This window comes from Aotus nancymaae, unplaced genomic scaffold (genome assembly GCF_030222135.1).
Source record: "Aotus nancymaae isolate 86718 unplaced genomic scaffold, 86718_ANA_hifiasm-v0.15.2.pri h1tg000051l, whole genome shotgun sequence".
NCBI classification, from domain to species: Eukaryota; Metazoa; Chordata; class Mammalia; order Primates; family Aotidae; genus Aotus; species Aotus nancymaae.
This window is the reverse complement of record NW_026988465.1, coordinates 913,306-933,393: the sequence shown is the minus strand read 5'-3', so window position 1 is coordinate 933,393 and position 20,088 is coordinate 913,306. Positions and strand designations below refer to the sequence as shown.

Here is a 20,088-nt window from a genome sequence, read left to right as displayed (position 1 = left end):
GGTTGCTCCATATTGGCCAGGTTGGTCTTGAACTCCTGACCTCAAGTGATCTGCCCGCCTCGGCCTCCCAAAGTGCTGGGATTACAGGCATGAGCCACCACGCCTGGCCAAGATCATTTTTAAATGAACTAGGTGGAGGAAAAGGGCAAAAACATGATATACAGTTACAGGAAACAGTTTGGATTCTCCTTGATTGGATTCCCTCTGCAGAGAGATTCCTAGGACCTCCGGAACCACACCTCGCTCCTTTGATGACTTTCAAACTCTCTCCAGGCACTGATGGTGAATCCCTAAGGGGCCTCAAATAATGGCGGGTGTTGAATGAAAGTCTGAAGTAGTTTACCTAAGCGTCTAGTGAGTTCTGTTTACAACAGTGGGATTTTCTGAACATCTCACATAATGAAGACAGAGTGGAAGTTACAGAATTTTATACTCAAGAGGCTTGGAGAATAATCCCAGAACCCGAAGCAAAAAGGAGGCAGGCAACTTTATAAGAAGCCCTGTGTTTTGTTCAGGGAATAAGGGCTAATGCTAAAATGATCCTTCTGACTTCATAAATGATTTCCAGAGAACTCAAGGACTCGGGGATGTCTCCAGGGAGTGTACAATGGATGACAGTACTGGCCTGAGGAGCTGGAAGTGGACATTTTCCTGGAGGGAAGTGATTTGGGGTTTCCCAAGCTCACTGGTATTGGGGCAGAGAGGAAGCCAGTTCCAGAAGCAAAGGTATGGGTCACAGAAACCCACTGAGCTCAACCCTTGCTGGGAGGACAGGGGGAGTGGCCATGCATCCAACTGGAGATGAGCCCTGTCAGATCTGGACGTCTACCCCAGGAATCAGAAAGACCTGGCAGAAAGACCGGGGGAGGTGGCTAATTGTAGTGGATAAGAATTCCGAGCATTGGCATGAGACAGGTCTGAGCTTCGGTTTTAAATCCTGGTTCTGATACTTCAACTTAACATCTTTTAAGGTTTATATCCTCATCTCCAGAATGGTACAATGATCCTTCCTTCGTAGGTGTGTAGGGTACTTTAAGTGAGGTGATAGATGTGGAAAAGTGATCACGTGCTCAAGATATTATTAAGGTTATCAGGCCATGTTTCTGGTTCTGTCCAAGATGCAGAGCAACGTGTTCGCAGCAAGAAGGGCAAGTAGGAGAAGGTGGGGCCAGGATCCAGCATTAGAACTGCCAGGTGGATGAAAACAGGGGTTGCCTCTTGTGGGGATTCTGTGAGGTGGATGGACACTGCTGGGGTGTGGCAGACCTTTACTCTTGCTTCCCTTTAGCCTAGGGGACCACCTTAGGGCTGGCTCTCCTGCCCCGGGGCAAGGTGAGGCAGCAGGGCATTCAAGACAGCACAGGTCTGGCCTGCAGACATTCGCTACCAGGAAGTCTGATCACGGCAGCAAATTCAAGCTCTGGGTCTCTATCCAACTCTACTGTAGAATTATTTAGCAGAGCTAATGGAATGAAATGCCCACTGGGGATTCCAACCTCTTTTCTCTATTTGATTGACAGTGGAATCTGACCCTTGGTTTGTGGAGATGAGGACTCAGATAAGCTCTATATAGACAGCTTGAGTGGCTGGGGTCAAGATGACCATTTCTGATAGCAACTCAAGAATACTGAATTTGTTCCCATTATCTCATTGGTTCCTCACACCAACCTGTGTGATGGGCAGTAACTCAGGTGTGATGATTATTTTCATTTTACAGATGAGGAAAATAAGCCTGGCAGAAGTAATAGGGCTTGTTCAAGGTCACAGTCTGGGCAAAAATACAGGAGATCTGACTCAGGTGCTCTCCTTTCTGCACTAGGTCCTGCGAGGTGTTTCTTAGGGCTTGAAACTTGATCCTTGTGGATGTAGGCTTTTATCTTAGAAGCAGACAGTGAAATAGGGCTTCACGTGCAAGGAAGCAGGAAATGGAGCTGGGGCTTTTGTTGTCAATGCTCACCTGTCCCGGGTTAAGGGGGAACTAAACTCCCAGCTACTTCTTACTGTCTTGGCAAATCGGCCAAGATAGTAGTTGTAAGGCCGGTTGCCTCGCCAGGAGCTCGGACGCACACCCCCCCACCTTTTGTCTGAAAGCTCGGACATGTTAGGGCATGTTCCCTTCTCCCTTTCTCGCACAGCCTGGCTTTCCCTTAAAGAACCCAGTATGCAAGCGGGGTCTTGTGATTCTAGCCAATAGTAGCCAAGTCTTTCTAGCCAATAGCAGCCGAGTCTTTCTAGCCAATAGCAGCCGAGTCTTTCTAGCCAATAGCAGCCGAATAATTGTAACCAATAGCAGCCAAGTCCTGTATGCAAACAAAGGCTTGTAACCTTACCCAATAGTAGTCCTGCTCTCCCACAACCAATCGAGCTCCTTCACTCCCTATAAAACCCCACGTCTGAGAGGAGTCCGTGCGGCTTCTCCGGTTCCACCTGTCAGATTGCAGAACGTCGCCCAGGAGCTGGTTAAATGTGTTTATTCCAATGTCTCAGTTGCCTTATTTGAACCTCACTTGCGTCATTCAAACCTTGCAGTAGTAATTAAAGAAGCGGACTTTGAAATACAAGTCTAAAGCTGGGGGCTGATAGAAGCAAAAGCCCTTGAAGCTGGCCTCCTTTCCCCCAGTCTCCAGACCTCCAAACTTAAATAGTTAAAGAGCCTGGAGGGAATGAGGGCAAAGCAGTGAAGTCGTCTCCTGCAGTGTGACTTTGGCCAGGAGGACTTTGAAGCATCCTGCATCCCAATTACACAGTGCTGGGTCATGTTAATAGCAAATCTTGGTGTTTTTTGTTACATGAGCTATTCAAGTTCCCTTTGTGCATCAGTCAGTTTACCTTGAGTTTTCTATAATTTGCATGTGAAAAAATACTGATGCTGATGCATTCACAGTCCAGGTAATTTCCTGTAGATTTCTTGCTATGAAGTATGAAAGCCTAATATGCTATCTAAAACTAATTTTCAGGCAATGACGTGTGAAGTATTCCCTTTAGCATACTGTGCCATCTCCCCATTGTCACTTGTGTTCTCGAAGAATGTGAGCATTATTCAAATTTCCTAAGGTTGTAAGCTGTTCAGTGCCAGCTCAGATGATGCTCTTCCCAGCCCTGCTTTCTTTGTTCTATCAGCGACCATAAGAACAATTCTTGTGGATTGGTGACCCACAAGGTGTCATTTTCAAAAAGTGAGAAATGAATTATCATACAACCCATCAATCCTACCCCTACATATTTATCTGAGAAAAATGAAAACATATTCTACACAAAGAACTCTATATGAAGGATCCTAGCAGCTTTGTTCGGAGTAACCCCAAACTGGGGTCCATTAACATGAGAATGGATGACAAGCTGGGGCCTGTGCCTAGAGTGAGACACTCCTCAGCGACAAAAAGGAATAAAATGTTGATACGGCAACCACGTGGGCAAATTTCACAAGTGTCATGCTGAGTGAAAGAAACCAGGCGCAAGAGAGCACGAGCTGCCTCGTTCCATTTATTCCAAGTTCTAGAACTGGAAAAACTAATCTTAGTGAGAGAAGGCGGATTAGTAGTTGCCTAGGGTGGTGTGTAGGGGGTTGGCTGCAAAGAGGCACAACAGATCGTTTTTGGGGGACGTGAAATGCTGTGTGTCTTGATTCAGGAGATGGTTTCAAAGGTGTATACATCACTGAACTGTACCTTTAAAGTGTATGAATGTAAATTATACCTCAATAAAGTCATTTTTTAAAGGCGAGGTATTTCCTTGGGGTTTTCTTAACTTCCTTTTAAAACTTGTAATGTTTATACTTAAAATAGCATTATCCAATTTTGCTCTATAAATACTGTAAGTAAATCATACTATGGAAATGCCGTGTACCAACTACCACAGACACGCACATCTGGTTCCTACCTTTGCATTTCATTCTTGCTATTCCTTTGATTTGGAATATACTGTTCCCTCTTCTCTCTTTGGCAGAATCCTATATATCCTCGCATCCTTCCTTCGTTCATCCGTTCAGCAAATGTTTATTGAGTGCCAGGCCCTGTGACAGGCAGTGGAGCTAGCGAGACATAGAAATCAGGGGCCCCGTGCTTTAGAGACACATACTAGAAAATGGAGTTTTACTTGAATTCCCTTCAATTTATATTCCCAGCATCTTCTGGCTGATAAAAAGACTGTGTCAAAGATTGTTAACCTGGAGGCTCCAGCCCACTCTGTTACATTACCTAAAAGTAGGCTGGTTATTCCATACACATGTATTTCACAGCCTCCCTAAAGGGTCTATGCTAACTTTTAAGAAATGGAATCATTGCAAAAGTTAACAAGGCAGAAGAAAAAGCTCTAAGAAACTAAAGAAAAATTGGCTTAAATGTATTTCTAGGTCAATGATGAAAACACAATAGAATATGGAAATGTAAACATAAATGGAACAAGAGAACTTTAACAAAGTGATAGTTTTCATGTGTCTCAGACAGGGCTGGAGGCCCATCTGGCCTTGCTGGTCTCTTAGACCAGAGCCTGGGCCATAGCTCATAATTTTGCTGATACTGGCATCTTTTAACTTTCGGAGAGTTTTTAAAAATCCGTTACTATGACAAGCTCTCATTAAAATTTATTTTTCAATCATTTAAATTTTTGTCTCACCCTCTCATCAACTTTGGGTTTCAAACCATTAAACCTTTACTTGATTTAAAATGTCATCATAGCCAGGTGTGGTGGCTCACACCTGTAATCCCAGCACTTTGGGAGGCCAAGATGGCAGGATCACTTGAGGTCGGGAGTTCGAGACCAGCCTGACCAACCTGGAGAAACCCGATCTCTACTAAAAATACAAAATTAGCTCAGCGTGGTGGCACATGCCTGTAATCCCAGCTACTCGAGAGGCTGAGACAGGAGAATCACTTGAACCTGGGAGGCAGAGGTTTCGGTGAGCCAAGATCGCACCATTGCACTCCAACCTGGGCAACAAGAGTGAAACTCCATCTCAAAAAAAAAAAAAAAAGTCATCATAGAGATAAAAATCTATAGAGAGAAATTACTAATCGTATTAGTCCATTCTCACATTGCTATAAAGACATACCTGAGACTGCATAAATTATAAAGAAAAGAGGTTTAATTGGCTCACAATTCCAGAGGCTGTACAAGAGGCAGGATGCTGGCATCTGCTCAGCTTCTGGGGAGGACTCAGGAACCTTACAATCATGGTGGAAGGCAAAAAGGGAGCAGACACGTCACATGAAGAGAGTAGGGGTCGGGGGTGGGCTTCTGTTATGTTCAGAGAAGCCCAAAACACATTTTTGCTGAAGGGGTTGCTACTCACTTTTAAACAAACAGGTTCCAAGAGAGAACTCAGCATCTTGAGGACAGCGTCAAGGGGATGGTGCTAAACCATTCCTGAGAAACTGCCCGCATGATCCAGTCACCTCCCACCAGGCCCCACCTCCAACACTGGAGATTACAATTTGACGTGAGATTTGATGGGGAAACATATCCAAACCATATCACGGATTTAGAAATTGAAATGAAATACTGATGTTTGAGATGTAATTTTTTTTTTTTTTACAAAAGTAAACTTTTAATTTCAGAAGAGTTCTAGACTTACAAAAAATATTACAAAGATAGCACAGAAAGTTCCCTCACACCTCACACTGTTTGCCTTCTTAATGTCCTATGCATTGATAAGTCTGATACATTGTCACAACTGATGTTTCAGCATTGATACATTATTATTAATCAAGGTCCATCATTTAGTTTGATTTCGTTAGTTTTTCCTTAATGTCTTTCCCTAGTCCAGGATCCCATCCAGCTGAGCCCGTTACATTTAGTCATCCTCTCTCCTATAGGCTCCATCTGGACATGACAGGTTATCAGACTTTCCTTGTTTTTGATCACCCAGGCAGTTTGAGTACTGCTCAGGTATTTTGCAGACTGTCCCTCAGTAGGAATTTGTTTGATGTTTTCCTCATGGTTAGACCGGAGTTATGGGGTTATGGGAAAAAGACCACAGAGGTCAAGTGCCATTCTCACCACATCCATCATATCAGGGGTTCATAGCACCAGCATGATTCATCACTGTTGATGCTAACCTCTATCACCTGGCTGAAGTATGCTTTTCACTGTAAGAGCTTTTCCACTGTAACCTTATTTTTCCCCCTTTCCACACTCTTTGGAAGGAAGTCAGTACGTGCAGCCTCCACTTCAGGAGTGAGGACTTAGACTCCTGCTTGAAGGCAGAGTATCCACATAAATCATTTGAAATTTTATGCATGGGAGATCTATCTCTTCTTCCTCATTTACCCAATCATTTATTTTTTACATATGGATGCATAGTATAGATTTTATAATTTGGGTAATTTATTATTCAATAGTACTTTATTTTTTACTCAAATGGTTCCAGCTTTGGACTTTGGGAGCTCTTTCAGTTGGCTCCTGTGTCCCTTCCACATACCCCGTAATTGCGTGGGTGGAAGGATGTGGAGGTGTTCAGCTCTTCCTTCCCGGCACTACACAAAATGCCCCAGGATCACCTTGTAGATTTCCTGCCCTGCCCTAGAATCAACCATTTCTCTCCAAGGGGCCCTGGTTCCTTATATTGGGGAATGGTATTAGATACCAAGATCTGGGTGCTAGGTGTGCTTGTTGATACTAGGGTGTTAAATCATCTTATAAAGAGAAAAAGTGTTTTCCTCAAAGTTCAAAATTCAAAAACTTAAAAATACTGTTAATTTAGAATGCTTTAGTGACTTTATCCATATATTTGCATCTATTTTGCTATAGGAACTATAAATTTTAGTGCAACACCCTCTTAGATGGCCTAGAATTTGGACTGAAAATAATATGCATGCACAGCCAATTTTTTAAGTATGAAAAATCCTTCGTGACTCTGTAATGGTAATAAATTCAAACCAGCCTTATTAAAGAAAAAAGTTCAATAAACAAATATCTTGGTCAAAACATCTTGCCTCAAAAAGTGTATTCTGGGTCTAACAATCTACCTCCTCCAGGAATATTCATTCCTCTTGTCACCCACTAGCTTCCAGTCATAGAAAAAAAAATCCATTTACTACTTTTAGATTTGGCTACATCCATCTGTGAGTTTTTCTTCACCTCCATTTAGAATTAGTAGGGAAAGCATTAGGGCAAAAGGCTTGTTTCAAGAGCATTAGTTTCTCTTTCTTGAAAAGTGAACTTTCCTCCAAGATCTGGTTACTTAATTGTTCTTTTCACAAGCCTTTTTAACAATGATTATCTGCAGTTTGCTCACTCATCATCAAGAGCCCAGCATCCATACTTGAAACCCAAGGTTCATCTGCACACTTTGGAATGATTTGCAACAAACAGAAGAGGCTGTTTTCATGCTGGAATAAAACATGTAAGGTTCACTTATAAGTTCTTGTCATTGTGTTATTTTCATGTGTGTGTGTGTGTGTGTGTGACAAAGAACATTTGTAAGTGCAGTAAGACAAAGATGACATCTGTGATTTTCAGCAAACAGAAGCCAACATCAAATTTTAGATCAATTTGCTTCACTAATTTTTCTAACTCAATGAAAGAGTTCAAAATTAAATTTTGACCAAACTTTGAAAGTAACTGGGCCCTAGCAATCATATTTACAATGGAGTAGCTTTTTGCATAGAAGTCTTATCTTCACTTTATCTGTTTTCACTTGGCCTTTTGATTAATTTGGTTTGTATTAGATGAGTAGGTAGTTTTTCTCAAGGTACAGGTATGTAGCTTTCCTTGGGATAGATTATGTGACATTTTTATTACTTCTGTCACTTACCCACAGTAGCATTTTCATTTTCATTTATGATAGGTTTTGTAAATGTCAAATTCCTTGTTAAAGAGTCAGACTTGACATTCCAAAAGGCAAAGGATGATATAAGTAATATTCAAGTATACACAACTACAGTTGGAAATAATTTCAATCACTTTCTCCCACCCTCCCAAAATCAAGGTAACCTACTTTTCAAATAATTATTTGAAAGGAAGAAATCAAGCTGCAGTAGGAAAAAAGAATGACACAGGATATTCTAAAATGTGACGTATCTATCCATAATTCAAGTATAAAGACCATGAATAATCAGAGAAAACCAATGTGAAATCCATTTGGTATGACTTATAGCATACATTTAAAGTTAATTAACCCTGCCTTGAATTCCTTAGAGTTAACTTTTACAGAATTATAGAGGATTTAAAATTAGGTTTTCATCCATTTTAGAGGCAAGCTAAAAATTTTTTTCTCTTGTTATCTCCAAGGAAATAAAATTGTTCAAGTGTATTGGTGATTAGGTTATGACTTTCATTTCCTTTCTTTACTTTCTCAATTTTTAGGAAACTATAAACTGGTAGATTCTTTAACATGCCTTCAGAGGAAAGGGGAATGACTCAGCTTCTTTATGAAGATCACTGGGTGCAGGATACTCATATAAATTTAGGGTTACAAACACAGTCACTTTTGGGGGCCGAGTGACATGCATGAGGGACATGTGTGGGGCAGGGATGAAGGCAAGCTGGGGAGTGCCTGCTCATTTACTGCATTCCAAGAAAGCACGGTCCTGCAGACCTGGGGGCATCAAAAGGACAAAAAGCCTTCTGTTATGTACAGAGAAACCCAAAACACTTTTTTTTTCTAAGTATTCAATCTCCCAATTTTGAAATGTTAGCAATTATTTTTCTGAAAACATTGCCTGTGGTCTGTGAGCTGCATTTGGCCTACAAGCCACCATCTGCAAGCCAACACTGCCCAAGAGAAGATCATATTGGGAGCTAATCCAGTAACCACAATGCCTTACAATAAGACATATAATTGTCAAATTCATTTCAAGTCTCATGTTGGCTGATCTGAGGACCATCTTTGAGAGACTGAACAAATACGAAAAGGTTGCTTGATGATTTAAGAATCAAAGTAAACAGAATTTTATGATCTGAATAGACAGTATCGTCAAGTGATTAATAACTTGCTATACTCATTTATTCAACAAAGATGTATTGAGTGCCTACCCTGTGCCAGGCACTGTTTTAGCCACCAGGCATACAGCTGAGTACAAGGCACCTATCCCTGAAGGCATTCTAGAGGCAGAACATAAATAAGTACAGAGGTAGTAAATAACTAAGTGAACAAGAAAAATAGCAGGTGATGATCATGATCATGCAGAAAATTAACAACAGTAATTTGTTAACAGATGTCTGACTCTCCTGTACTGGTCCATAGATCTAAAACCTCATGCCCTGAGGCTGTCAGAGTGTCAAATTCTTCCTCTTTACTCTTTTTGCTCAGGTTATGAGGTCACTTGTGGTATGTTTTAATAAACTGAAGGCCACTTTATTTTAAATTACTTACGTTTTAATCTTCCTGACTACATTTGGTGGAAATGTCAATCCAAGAGGGATTTAGGGAAACCTCTAATCGAATCAACAGCTTAATTATAATGCCTGGGTCAGTGCTGCAGATGGTTAATTTCAAACATTTTATGTTGCTTCCTTTTAGCTTCAGTTTTAGAGGGTACCATTTTCCAATGTCCCTAAATTCTGAGAATGTACCATTTGAGGATTTTTACCAGCTTTTGGAAACAAAGACTAATAACATCTTCACATTGAAACTCTTTGCCCAGCGCCAGGGCTTCTCCCACGTAAAATGCACATTAACACATATCTTTGTAAACTCTCCATTATAATTCTGTAATCTGCCCCTGAATAATGAAATGGAGAAATCCTGGAATGTCCAGTCAGAAAATCTGGGTTCAAAACCAGATGTTTGGCTCAGCTGTGGACCAACTCTTTGATCTCGTAGTCAGTCACCTAATCCTTGCTGATTCTTTTGGAAAGCCCACTTCTTGGGGCGCTGAATGTGAGGACTGAGTGAGAGTGTGAATTTGAAAGCCAACTCTGAAACGCTGGCTATGATAGTTATTCTGATTGGAAGGGCCATTAAGGTCAATGGCAATGCTCCTTTTGTGATCAGTTACAAGAAAACAAATGGGTCATTGTAACTGTGGGGAAAAGAAGCAGAGGCAGACACAAAGCGGGCCTCTTCTGGAAAATTAGCCGCTGAAAGGAAAATAAATAAAATCTGTAAAGTTACATTTCAATTCAAAAAGAAATGTGGATTGTATGTAATGGTAAGATGAGTGCTAGTAATAATACACGGCTAACATTCATTAATCACTTACTCTGTTCCAGGCATAGTGGTCAAAACTTTGTATGTATTAGCTGTTCAAATGAGGGGAGGGGAGAGAAGGAAAGGAAAAGTTAAGCTAATAAATAACGTGAAGTTGAAAAAAAATTACCACGTACACAACCTGCACTATCCTATCCTCCCCCCGCCCCAGCTCTTTGTATAAGTGATTTCCAGACCCATTCCTCAGAGGCTTGGTGTCTTTTGCAGCCCTCTGGGCCCCTTCCGCCCATTGTTATCTAATCTCCCCTTCTCCGCCACGCAGGAAGGTCCAAGACCTCCCCTGTCTCCCAAGACCCGCCCCCCCGGCAGCCTTCGGAAATAGTTCTCTCATACGTTTGTGCCAGCATTTTATGCAGTAGGCACATGTTGCCCTTAACACTGAACTGCAGGTTAAAAATGTATTCCACTAAACTATGCAGCGGTTAGCTGAGCAAATAATAAAAACCCAAAAGAATACATTCATTATATGTAGCTTAGAATGTATCCTTTTGGAAAGCAAAACATTTCTTTCGCTTTTTTTTCTTGCTTGCTTGCTTTTTTGCCCCAAATAAGCCTAGAAATGGATTGCTCCATTTAAGACTTCCATTAATAAACTTCTCAGAATATGAATGTCTCTAATATATGGGGACGCTGGGGTGAAAGGTGCCGGATGATTCTCATTGGTGCGGGCGCTGGGTGCAGGGGGAAATATGCTAATGCAGCCGTTTGCCGCAGGGCTGGTGTTATTTATATAGCGCTGGCTGGGCAAGGTTGGCGCTGGAGCAGGAGAGGAGGGAGAGGTTTGTCTTCTTGTGTGAGAGTATAGATGTGTGCGCCTGTGCACACGGCGTTCCAAACGTGAATCCAAGATCTTGGGGAGGGGGTGGGGAATGCCATCACGTTTATATTGTGTGTGTTATAACTTGTGTTGGAGATCTATCCCAGCATCGTGCTTATATCGCATTCACTTAGGAGTGGGGGAAGAAATGGCGATTTGGGAGTGGGTGCGGCTGGTCGCGGGTGGCCAGACGCTGCGGGGGACTGGCGACCTGAAATTGGCAAAGGCGCCTCCTTGACCCTGCTCCACGGACACAAAAATCAACCTTATTTGCTCCTGGAAAAAGCGCAGAGGGTTGTTCCTAAAGGCCAGAGACCCTCGGGCTTGGGACTGGGAGCGGGGCGCGGGCAGCGGGGCGGCCGGGCACCTCTGAAGAGACAGAGGTCACGGAGACCCGGCGCGCGCGGGGTGGGTGGGGGCACCGTGCGGCTGCGGGAGCCCAGCCTCGTAGAAGACCCAGCCCACAGGTTCCCAGCGCACGCCGACTTCGACTGGACCCCTCGCCGACCCGCGCCCCCTGCTCCGCGCGCCTCCTCCTTCCCCGCCCTGCCGGGCGCTAAACAGGCACTGGCAGGAGATCCTCTGGCTAGGCGGGCCTGGGGTGCCCCGTTTCCCCCGCCCCCTTCCCTTGGATCCCGGGCGGCTGCAGCGCGTCCGGGCTGGAGGGGGCGCTCGCGCGCAGGAGCCGAGCGCAGCAGGTGCCGCGGTTACCTCCACCTCGGCGGGGGGAGAGGGGGCGGGCCGGGGGGCAGGGAGGAGGGGAGGAGGAGGGAAAGGAGGAGGAGGAGGGAGGCCGGCTCCAGGAGCCGGAGAGCGCGGCCGGCTCGGCAGGCTGGGTCCGGAGCTCGCGGCTTCCGGGAGGCGCCCGAAGTCGGAGAAATACAGCGCGGCCACCCGGGGAGCAGCAGCCGCTGCCCTCACCGCCGCCTGTGCCGCCGCCCGCAGGGCCCGCAACCACCGACAAGGGCGCGGGTCGGGCGCCGCGCCGGCTCCTCCTCCTGCCGCGGCCGGCGCGGAGTAGCGGAGAACGGCGGGTTCGGCCGCCGGCGCCCGGGCCGCGGAGCCGATGAGCCGCAGCGGCTGAGGGCCCGGCCGGCCTCTGCCCGCCTCTGCCCGGCGCCCGAGCGGGGCCGCAGCGCCCGGGGCGCGGGGTCCGGCGGGTGACATGGGGGCGGCCTGACGCACCCGGGGCCGCCGAGCGCTCTCTCGAGCCGCGGGCCCTCCTAGGCGGCGGCGGCTGCAGGCGCCTGGTCCGGCGCTCTGTGCCCGGGGCGCCCGCGGAGCCTCCGCCGCGCTCTATGCGCCTCTGCGGGAGCCGCGGGCCCGGGCCATGGCCATAGACCGGCGGCGCGAGGCGGCGGGCGGCGGGCCTGGGCGGCAGCCGGCCCCGGCCGAGGAGAACGGCTCCCTGCCGCCCGGGGACGCGGCGGCCTCGGCGCCCCTCGGGGGACGCGCGGGCCTCGGTGGCGGCGCGGAAATCCAGCCGCTGCCCCCACTGCATCCTGGAGGCGGCCCGCATCCTAGCTGCTGCTCGGCGGCGGCGGCCCCGAGCCTCTTGTTGCTGGACTATGACGGGTCGGTGCTGCCCTTCCTCGGGGGCCTGGGCGGGGGCTACCAGAAGACCCTCGTGCTGCTCACCTGGATCCCGGCGCTGTTCATCGGCTTCAGCCAGTTCTCGGACTCGTTCCTCCTGGACCAGCCTAACTTCTGGTGTCGCGGGGCCGGCAAAGACACCGAGCTGGCGGGGGTCACCACCTCAGGCCGGTGGGGCGACATGGGAAACTGGACCAGCCTCCCCACCACCCCCTTCTCCACTGCCCCCTGGGAGGCAGCGGGCAACCGGAGCAACAGCAGCGGCGCGGACGGAGGCGACACACCACCCCTGCCATCCCCTCCGGACAAGGGAGACAACGCCTCCAACTGCGACTGCCACGCGTGGGACTACGGCATCCGCGCCGGCCTCGTCCAGAACGTGGTCAGCAAGGTAAGGGCCGCGGCCGCCCGATCCCTCCGACCCTCTCCATGCAGACCGAGGTCCAAGCCCCAGGCGGCTGGAGACCCGAAGTCCCCAAAGTGGTGGTGCTAGACTGTGTGTGCGGGCATTCCGCATTGGCTTCGTCTCCTTCCGTCCCCCAAACCACAAGCCTTTACTTGGGCTTAAAGGGAGCACCATAGCCTTTCCTAGTTTGCACCCAAACTCCTGTCCCAGTACGCGGATGGAAAGCGCGCCCTTCCCCCCACCTTCGGGGTGAGGCAGCTGACCTGTCACCAGCCCGCCCTGGAGGACTCGCCTTGTTCAAGGTTGCGGGGGGAGCCGGGACCACGGCTCTGTACTGCCCGGAGAGTTGTTCCTGAGTCTCCCACAAAGCAATAGTTTCCCATCTCGCACTTGATTCTGACACAGGTAAAGCCCCCTAAGGAACAGGAGTGAGAGCCAGAGAAGCGAAGACTTCTGCAGATCTCCAGCCTTCAGCCCATGCTCAGTCCTCCCCAAAGATATCTGACTTCAGACTTTGCTACCCTAGTGTCTCCTCCAGTGTTTTCTCAGTGCTCCGGTAAACATCACTTCAGTATGGGAAGGACGCAGAGAATATGTCATTTGGGTGTTCCCAGGCCGTCACCGCTCTTACACAGCAGCTGCTTTTGATTGAGGGACTGAGAACGGGGTGTGCTTTAGCTGAAACACACACCTTGTCCTCTGAGTCGTGTAGCTAAAGCTCCCTTGCAGAGGTATTGCATTTTGTGAAATGTAGCAGAAGGGAGTTGTGAGGCAAGTGTGAAGGCTAAACACAGAGAATGGGCAGTGGTGGGCACTCAATGCCCTAGACAGCTATAATTTTATTCTTAACATATAAGAGATGTCAAGACACTTGTAGTTTTGCTCCTTCTGTGTTTAAAATAATTAATTCACATTTTAAAGTACATAGAGACTCTCCCTCACCCCTGCTCCCCACCCATTCTGGGCAGTTCTGGCAGAGTTTTAAACACTTTGTCTAAATGTGAGTACGGAATTGGACAGTTTCAAATAGTCAGTGTGCATGTAACCTCCTCCCCCCATGTGCATTGGTAAACAGTTGTAGCTCATGGATGTGTAAGATGAAACTCTTACATCATCATAATCATTGTTTTAATCTTGTACCAACCTGGCCAGAAATGCTTTGTCCTGTGGGAACTGGCTGCCTGGGCTGCCCCTTCTGCCCTACGAGGTAATGGGGAAGGTCCTTCTAGCTGGGTTCATCTTGATCCCACCGACCTCCCCACTGCTTTCTAAAGGTGTTTCTGTGACTGTTTTCCCTTCACGGAGGGCAATTTTCTTTTTCGGTTTAGCAGCACAGAAAAATTAAGAACAATGACTATTTAAATCCCTGTGTATGTCTGACAGACTGAGGATTTGGCAACATTGTTAAGTATTTTAAGTCCCTTTCTGGAGCAGAGGGAGAATAATGGATCAAAGTGAGTATGTGTGAAGAGTGATCACGTGCTCTGTCCTGGGTTCAAAGCAGAAGTGAACTTGAAAGTGATGAGGTGGGATAGAGTGCCATTACCTCGGCAGTGAGGACCCAGGAAACGGCTATTCACACTCAGCCATGCATGGTGGGAGGAGAGAACGAAAATAGTTTTTAAAAGCAGACTATGGAGGCATATTGGAGAGCTGGGCAGTTTTTCTAAATTAGCACTTGAGAGGGGCACAGACAGCACTCATGTGTGTGGCATGTTTTTGGGCAATGCTTGATGACATGTTGCAGTTACTGGGCCAGACTGAGAGGGAAAACCTGGGAGCAATAATTAGAGACACATTTTCTTATACAGTAAAGCCTAGAAAGGACGTATTGATTTTCACAGACAAAAAAAGATCTAAATAAAGGACTGCTTTCCCAGTGTTCTGTGTGTTTCAAGCACATAACAAATGCTTCAAAGAGCTTTTCAAGCACATTTTGGCACGTTGGAAGGCAGACTTTTCCTATGCTGCTGTGTATGTTGAATACCGTATCCGAAGCACAAATGTGGGATGTATACTATGATGAGTGCTGGAGTTCTAGGGGCCAGGTGCCTGTCAGCCCGCGTCCCAGGTAGAAGCAGAAGTGGAAGGAGCCTTTGCCTTCTGTCAGCAGATGAAAGCTTAGTGTCTGAGAAGCTGTCTTTTGTGCCTCTTTCCCGTTCCATTCCATGAGTGTTCCCTTGCAAATAATCCTCATGCTGTCTTCAGTATGTATCCTGTATTTAGCCTATATCCTTTAGCATGTGTGTGCCCCTACAGTCTATGCACTATTCTGTCCCTAGGTGCCAGATAGGGAGAGGAAGACAGAAGAGCCACCAGGCACAGTTCTGGACCTCCTTCTCGTGTGGCTGCTGATATCCGAGCACCCACCTACACAAGCAAAACTGTCAAGCCAGTTAGAATCCCAGGTTATGGTAGTTAAAAGGGATCTTAGGGCTGACAATCCTCTCTCCCCTTCTGCATGATATCCCTGACATGAAGTTACCCATCCTAGTTTGAACACTTCCGTTGATGGGAAGGGAGTGCTTTGTTAACAAGGCAGCCCATCCCATAGTTGCTCTTCCTTGCAGAGAGGCACACGTTTTGGTAAATAAAACTCAGGTTAACTCATGCCTATTTGTGCTGCTTGTTCCTCAGAATAATTTTTTTTTTCTTAAATAAAAGGTGTTTTCAATAGCTTCTTCCCTGGCTGAAAAATCTACAGTACTTAAGCAATTCCATACATGCAAAAATTTGCCATACTTATCCCTCTGCTTGGCATGTGTGTACCTTACACATGGCACCCGGAATGCAACCCAGCCAGGCCGTGTGTGTTGGAACCCAAAGAGGGGACCGATGGATACTGTCCTTCATCTCCTACAACCTAGAGTTGATGCCTTAGGCTTTAACTAGACATGACGTGCTTCCGTCTCCAGATCAAGATCGCCAAACCCCCCACGTCGTCTTCCTGGGAGTGGTGGATTAAGTCAGCATTTTCTCAGTTCTAGGCTCATGTAGCATGACCGTGACTTAGGTTTCATCTTAATAATTTTGAGTTTCTTGATCTGTCCTGTTAGGATCATTTTTGTTTTTATTTTTTTGCGTTGGTCCTCGTTATCTATACCAGAATTTGCATTGCAGAATCTGCAAAGCCTTCAAAATAATGACAACGATAATATCAGTTTTCTTTTGTGCAGCCCTTTATAGTTTATAAAATATTTCTTATACATTATTTTCTTGGATTAAGAATAATAACCCAAGGCCAGTCTCCAGTATTTTTTTTTTTTTTTTTTTTTTTTTTGAGACAAGTTCTGGCTCTGTTGCCCAGACTGGAGTACAGTGGTACGATCACAGCTCACTGAAGCCTCCACCTTCCAGGCTTAAGTGATCTTTCTGCCTCAGCCTCCTGATTAGCTGGGACTACAGGCATGTACCACCACACCTGACTAATTTTTATTTTTTATTTATAAATAGAGATGGGGTCTCTCTATATTGCCCAGGCTGGTCTTGAACTCCTGGCCTCGAGCAGTCCTCCTGCCTTGGCTTCCCAGAGTGTTAGGATTACAGGTGTGAGCCACCAGCCAGTCTCATAGCAAGTGGTAATCATGGATTTTGTCAGTGAACACACATTTGAGTGAGCTACCAGCCAGACTAATAGCAAGTGACAATCATGGATTTTAAGTCAGTGAACACACATTTGAGTGTGCCATGTGTTCTACACAAGAACCAGGTACAGATGTTCCTCTCCTTAGGATGGGGTTGTGTCTTGTGTCCAGATAAACCCCTCATCCCTTGGAAATATTGAAAGTTGAAAATGCATTTAATACACCTAACCTATTGAATGTGCTGGCTTATCCCAGCCTACCTTAAATGTGCTCAGAACACTCACATTAGCCCACAGTTGGGCAAGATCTTCTCACACAAAGCCTGTTTTATAATGTCTTGAATATCTCGTGTAACTTATGGAATACTGTACTGAAAGTGAAAAACACAATGGTTGTATACTTCGAATACTCATGCAACCATTGTGTTTTTCACTTCTGGCGAATAAAGCGGCCCTTACTGATACGATTTCTATTGAATGCATATTGTATTCACACCATCATCATGTTGAAAAATCATCAACTCGGACCGTTTTAAGTCAGGGACCATCTGTGTTCAACTTTCTGATGATTTTCATAAGCTCTGCATTTTCTCTCCCAGCTCTGTGAAAGGTATTGTCAGTGCCTTGCAGAAAAGAAGAATCAAATTCCTTCCAAGTCACACAGACAGCAAGGTTTGGGGATCTAAGGACAAACAGGCCTGCAGCTCAGCTCAGTTGCTTCCCTCTCCCACACCAGCATTCCCTGCGCAGCCCAAATTCTCAGATACTTCTGAGATTTTAGTCAACAAAGTTAAAAACAAAAACACTCCATGGACTTGCAAATATTGCTCTTAATCATTTGCACTGGCTACGTGAGGTGGCTCATGCCTGTAATCCCAGCACTTTGGGAGGACTAGGTAGGAGGATCATTTGAGATCAGGAGTTCGAGACCAGCCTGGCCAACATGGTGAAACTCCATCTTTACCAAAAACACAAAAATTAGCCAGGCGTGGTGGCACACACCTCTAATCCCAGCTACTGGGGAGGCTGAGGCAGGAAAATTGCTCCAGCCTAGAAGGAGGAGGTTGCGGTGAATGAGGTCACTCCACTGCGCTCCAGTCTGGGTGACAGAGTGAGACCCTGTCTCAAAAAAAATAATACTTTGCACAGTGTATCCTACATTGTTCTGAGTGAATCTGTTGGTTTCTAATACTCGTCACTCTCGAATAATCTCTAGAATTTTGCCAATAATCAATGCCAGCTGACGTGCCCAAGCCCTGCCTTTTTCTGTATTTTGAAGTACAGGATATTTGTCCAGCTCCAATCTTTTAATAGTATTTCTTCTGTTGTCATGAATTTGCAAAGATTTCTGACCTTTATCCTGAAAGTTGCTTAAATATCCTGGGAAGTAATTTGTATCCTTTTTCTAGGGCTAAAGACTAGAAGTTATTTAAAGTAGCTTTAGTACAATTTAATTAAGAGTAGAAATAATTATATCATTGCAACAGTAACACTTTTAAAAATAGCCCACAATTCTATGATCCCAGTTACCATATAACTTTTTTGAAATGCCTTACACACATACCTGTTTTTATAGTTGTAATAAAAATGTTCATCTAATGGAATCTATTTTCTCTTGACACCTTATCAAAAGAATTTGTCCAGTTCTTCCAAAACACTTTAAATGCATAACATTTTTGCCAATTTATTAAAATTTCTTAAATTCTTTTTCCAATACTGAACTGACTACCATCAGGTCATCCCAGTGGTGGCTTTTGTCTAATATATGCAACAACAGTGAACATCTCTAGGCATATCTATTTTTTAAAATTGACTATGATAGGTAATACATGCACATGGTACAGAACGCATAGAGTAAAAGTAACATTTCTTTCTGTCTTTGCCCCCAGTTTCCCTCTTCAGAAGCCATCATTGTTACCAGTTTCTCACATATCCTTCCAGAAGTGTTCTACTTTCATTTATATATTTTGTCTCAGAAACACTAGCGTATTCTAAACACTGTTTTTTTGTTTTTTGCCTTTTTATGTCTGTGTAGTATTCCATTGTTAGACTGGGCAGCCATTTATTTAATCACTTACTGAGGAAGCATTGAGTTTGTTTCCAGTCTTTGCTGTTAAATTCACAATATGTAATGAAATCTTGGCATGCACAGACATTTGCACACGTGCAAGAAATTTTTAGAAGTGGGACCGTCAAAGTGGGCTGCATTTTTACATTGATAGGTACTGTGAGAGTGTTCTCTGTGGAAATCTGAGCTATGTCTACTGCTAATGTGTGTGGACCTGTTCCCCACACCCTCCCTGATCCAGGGGGTTATCAAATGTTTACATATTTTTCTAGTCTGATGTGCAAAAACTTATATTTGGTTGTTGCTGTGATTTGCACTTCTCTTATTATGAAGGAAGTTAAACATCTCTTTGAAAGTTTTTGAGCCATCCATATTTCCTGTTCTTTGAACTATCTCTTCATTTCCTTTGCCTTTATGTGTGCACATATGCTGTGGGGAGCATTATTTTCTTATGTATTTATAGGTGCACTTTATGTCTGATGTAAATTAACCCTTCTGGATGACTTGTAACCATTTTCCTGCTGTTTGTTTTTTTAAATTTTGTATATGATATCTTTGTTATGCAGAAACTTATGGTTTGGTTAGAGTTGTATGAATCAGTCTTTTTTGTGCTTTCTTATGTTAGATTTAAGGCTTGGAAGACTCCTGGAAGATTGGGAGGAAATCCTATGTTTTATTCTAATATTTTTTTGTTTTTGTTTTGTTTTTGAGATGGAGTCTAGCTCTGTTGCCGGGCTGGAGTGCATTGGCACGATCTTGGCTCACCGCAACCTCTGCCTCCTGGGTTTAAGCAATTCTCCTGCCTCAGCCTCCTGAGTAGCTGGGATTACAGGCATGTGCCACCACATCTGGCTAAATTTGTATTTTTAGTAGAGATGGGGTTTCTCCATGTTGGTCAGGCTGGTCTCGAACTTCCGACCTCAGGTGATCTGCCCGCCTCAGTCTCCCAAAGTGCTGGGATTACAGGTGTGAGCCACTGCGCCTAGCCTTCTTCTAATATTTTTATGATCTTATTCTTTATTTTGGGGTTGGAGATTTTTGCTTTGCTTTTACTGAGCTATTAGGATAAATTGCTACAAAGGTCAAAGGATATAACCACCGTTTCATGTTATGAGCATGTTTGACTTGCTCATAACAATGTCCTAAACATTTAATTTGGCAGTGGCCTTTATTAATGCAAGGATTAGAGGCTAACCAGCTGTTAAACAGCCTTTCCACCTCCTTTTGGGAGACAGAAGTCTTCCCAGGTCCTAGGTCTCCCTCTTCATCTTCCTGTTCTGAAACATCGCAAATCTCTCCCTCTCCATCTCTCTTTGTCAGTAGCATTTTTTGCAGTTTGCCTTTATTTTGGCCTTTAGTCCAAGGTAGGATTGAGTCAAAAGTTGTTGTCATTTAAAGACATGTTGAACTTTCTGAATCTTTGTCTTTTGCCACAAACTGGTGGTATGTGGGAGCCAGCTTGGCTTCTGCT

General features: G+C 45.1%; 1 protein-coding gene across 3 annotated transcripts in view; it reads left to right on the top strand.

Annotated features, from left to right (window-relative positions):
* Positions 1-11,796: 11,796 nt before the first annotated feature.
* SLC22A23 (solute carrier family 22 member 23) overlaps positions 11,797-20,088 on the top strand; it is a 188,595-nt gene continuing 180,303 nt past the window's right edge. For all 3 annotated transcript variants that reach the window (XM_012440281.3, XM_064362940.1, XM_064362941.1), the window contains exon 1: positions 11,797-12,951. In XM_012440281.3, coding sequence (XP_012295704.3) covers positions 12,298-12,951 — 654 coding nt within the window. In that variant the 5' untranslated portion in view covers positions 11,797-12,297. The remainder of the gene's footprint in view (positions 12,952-20,088) is intronic.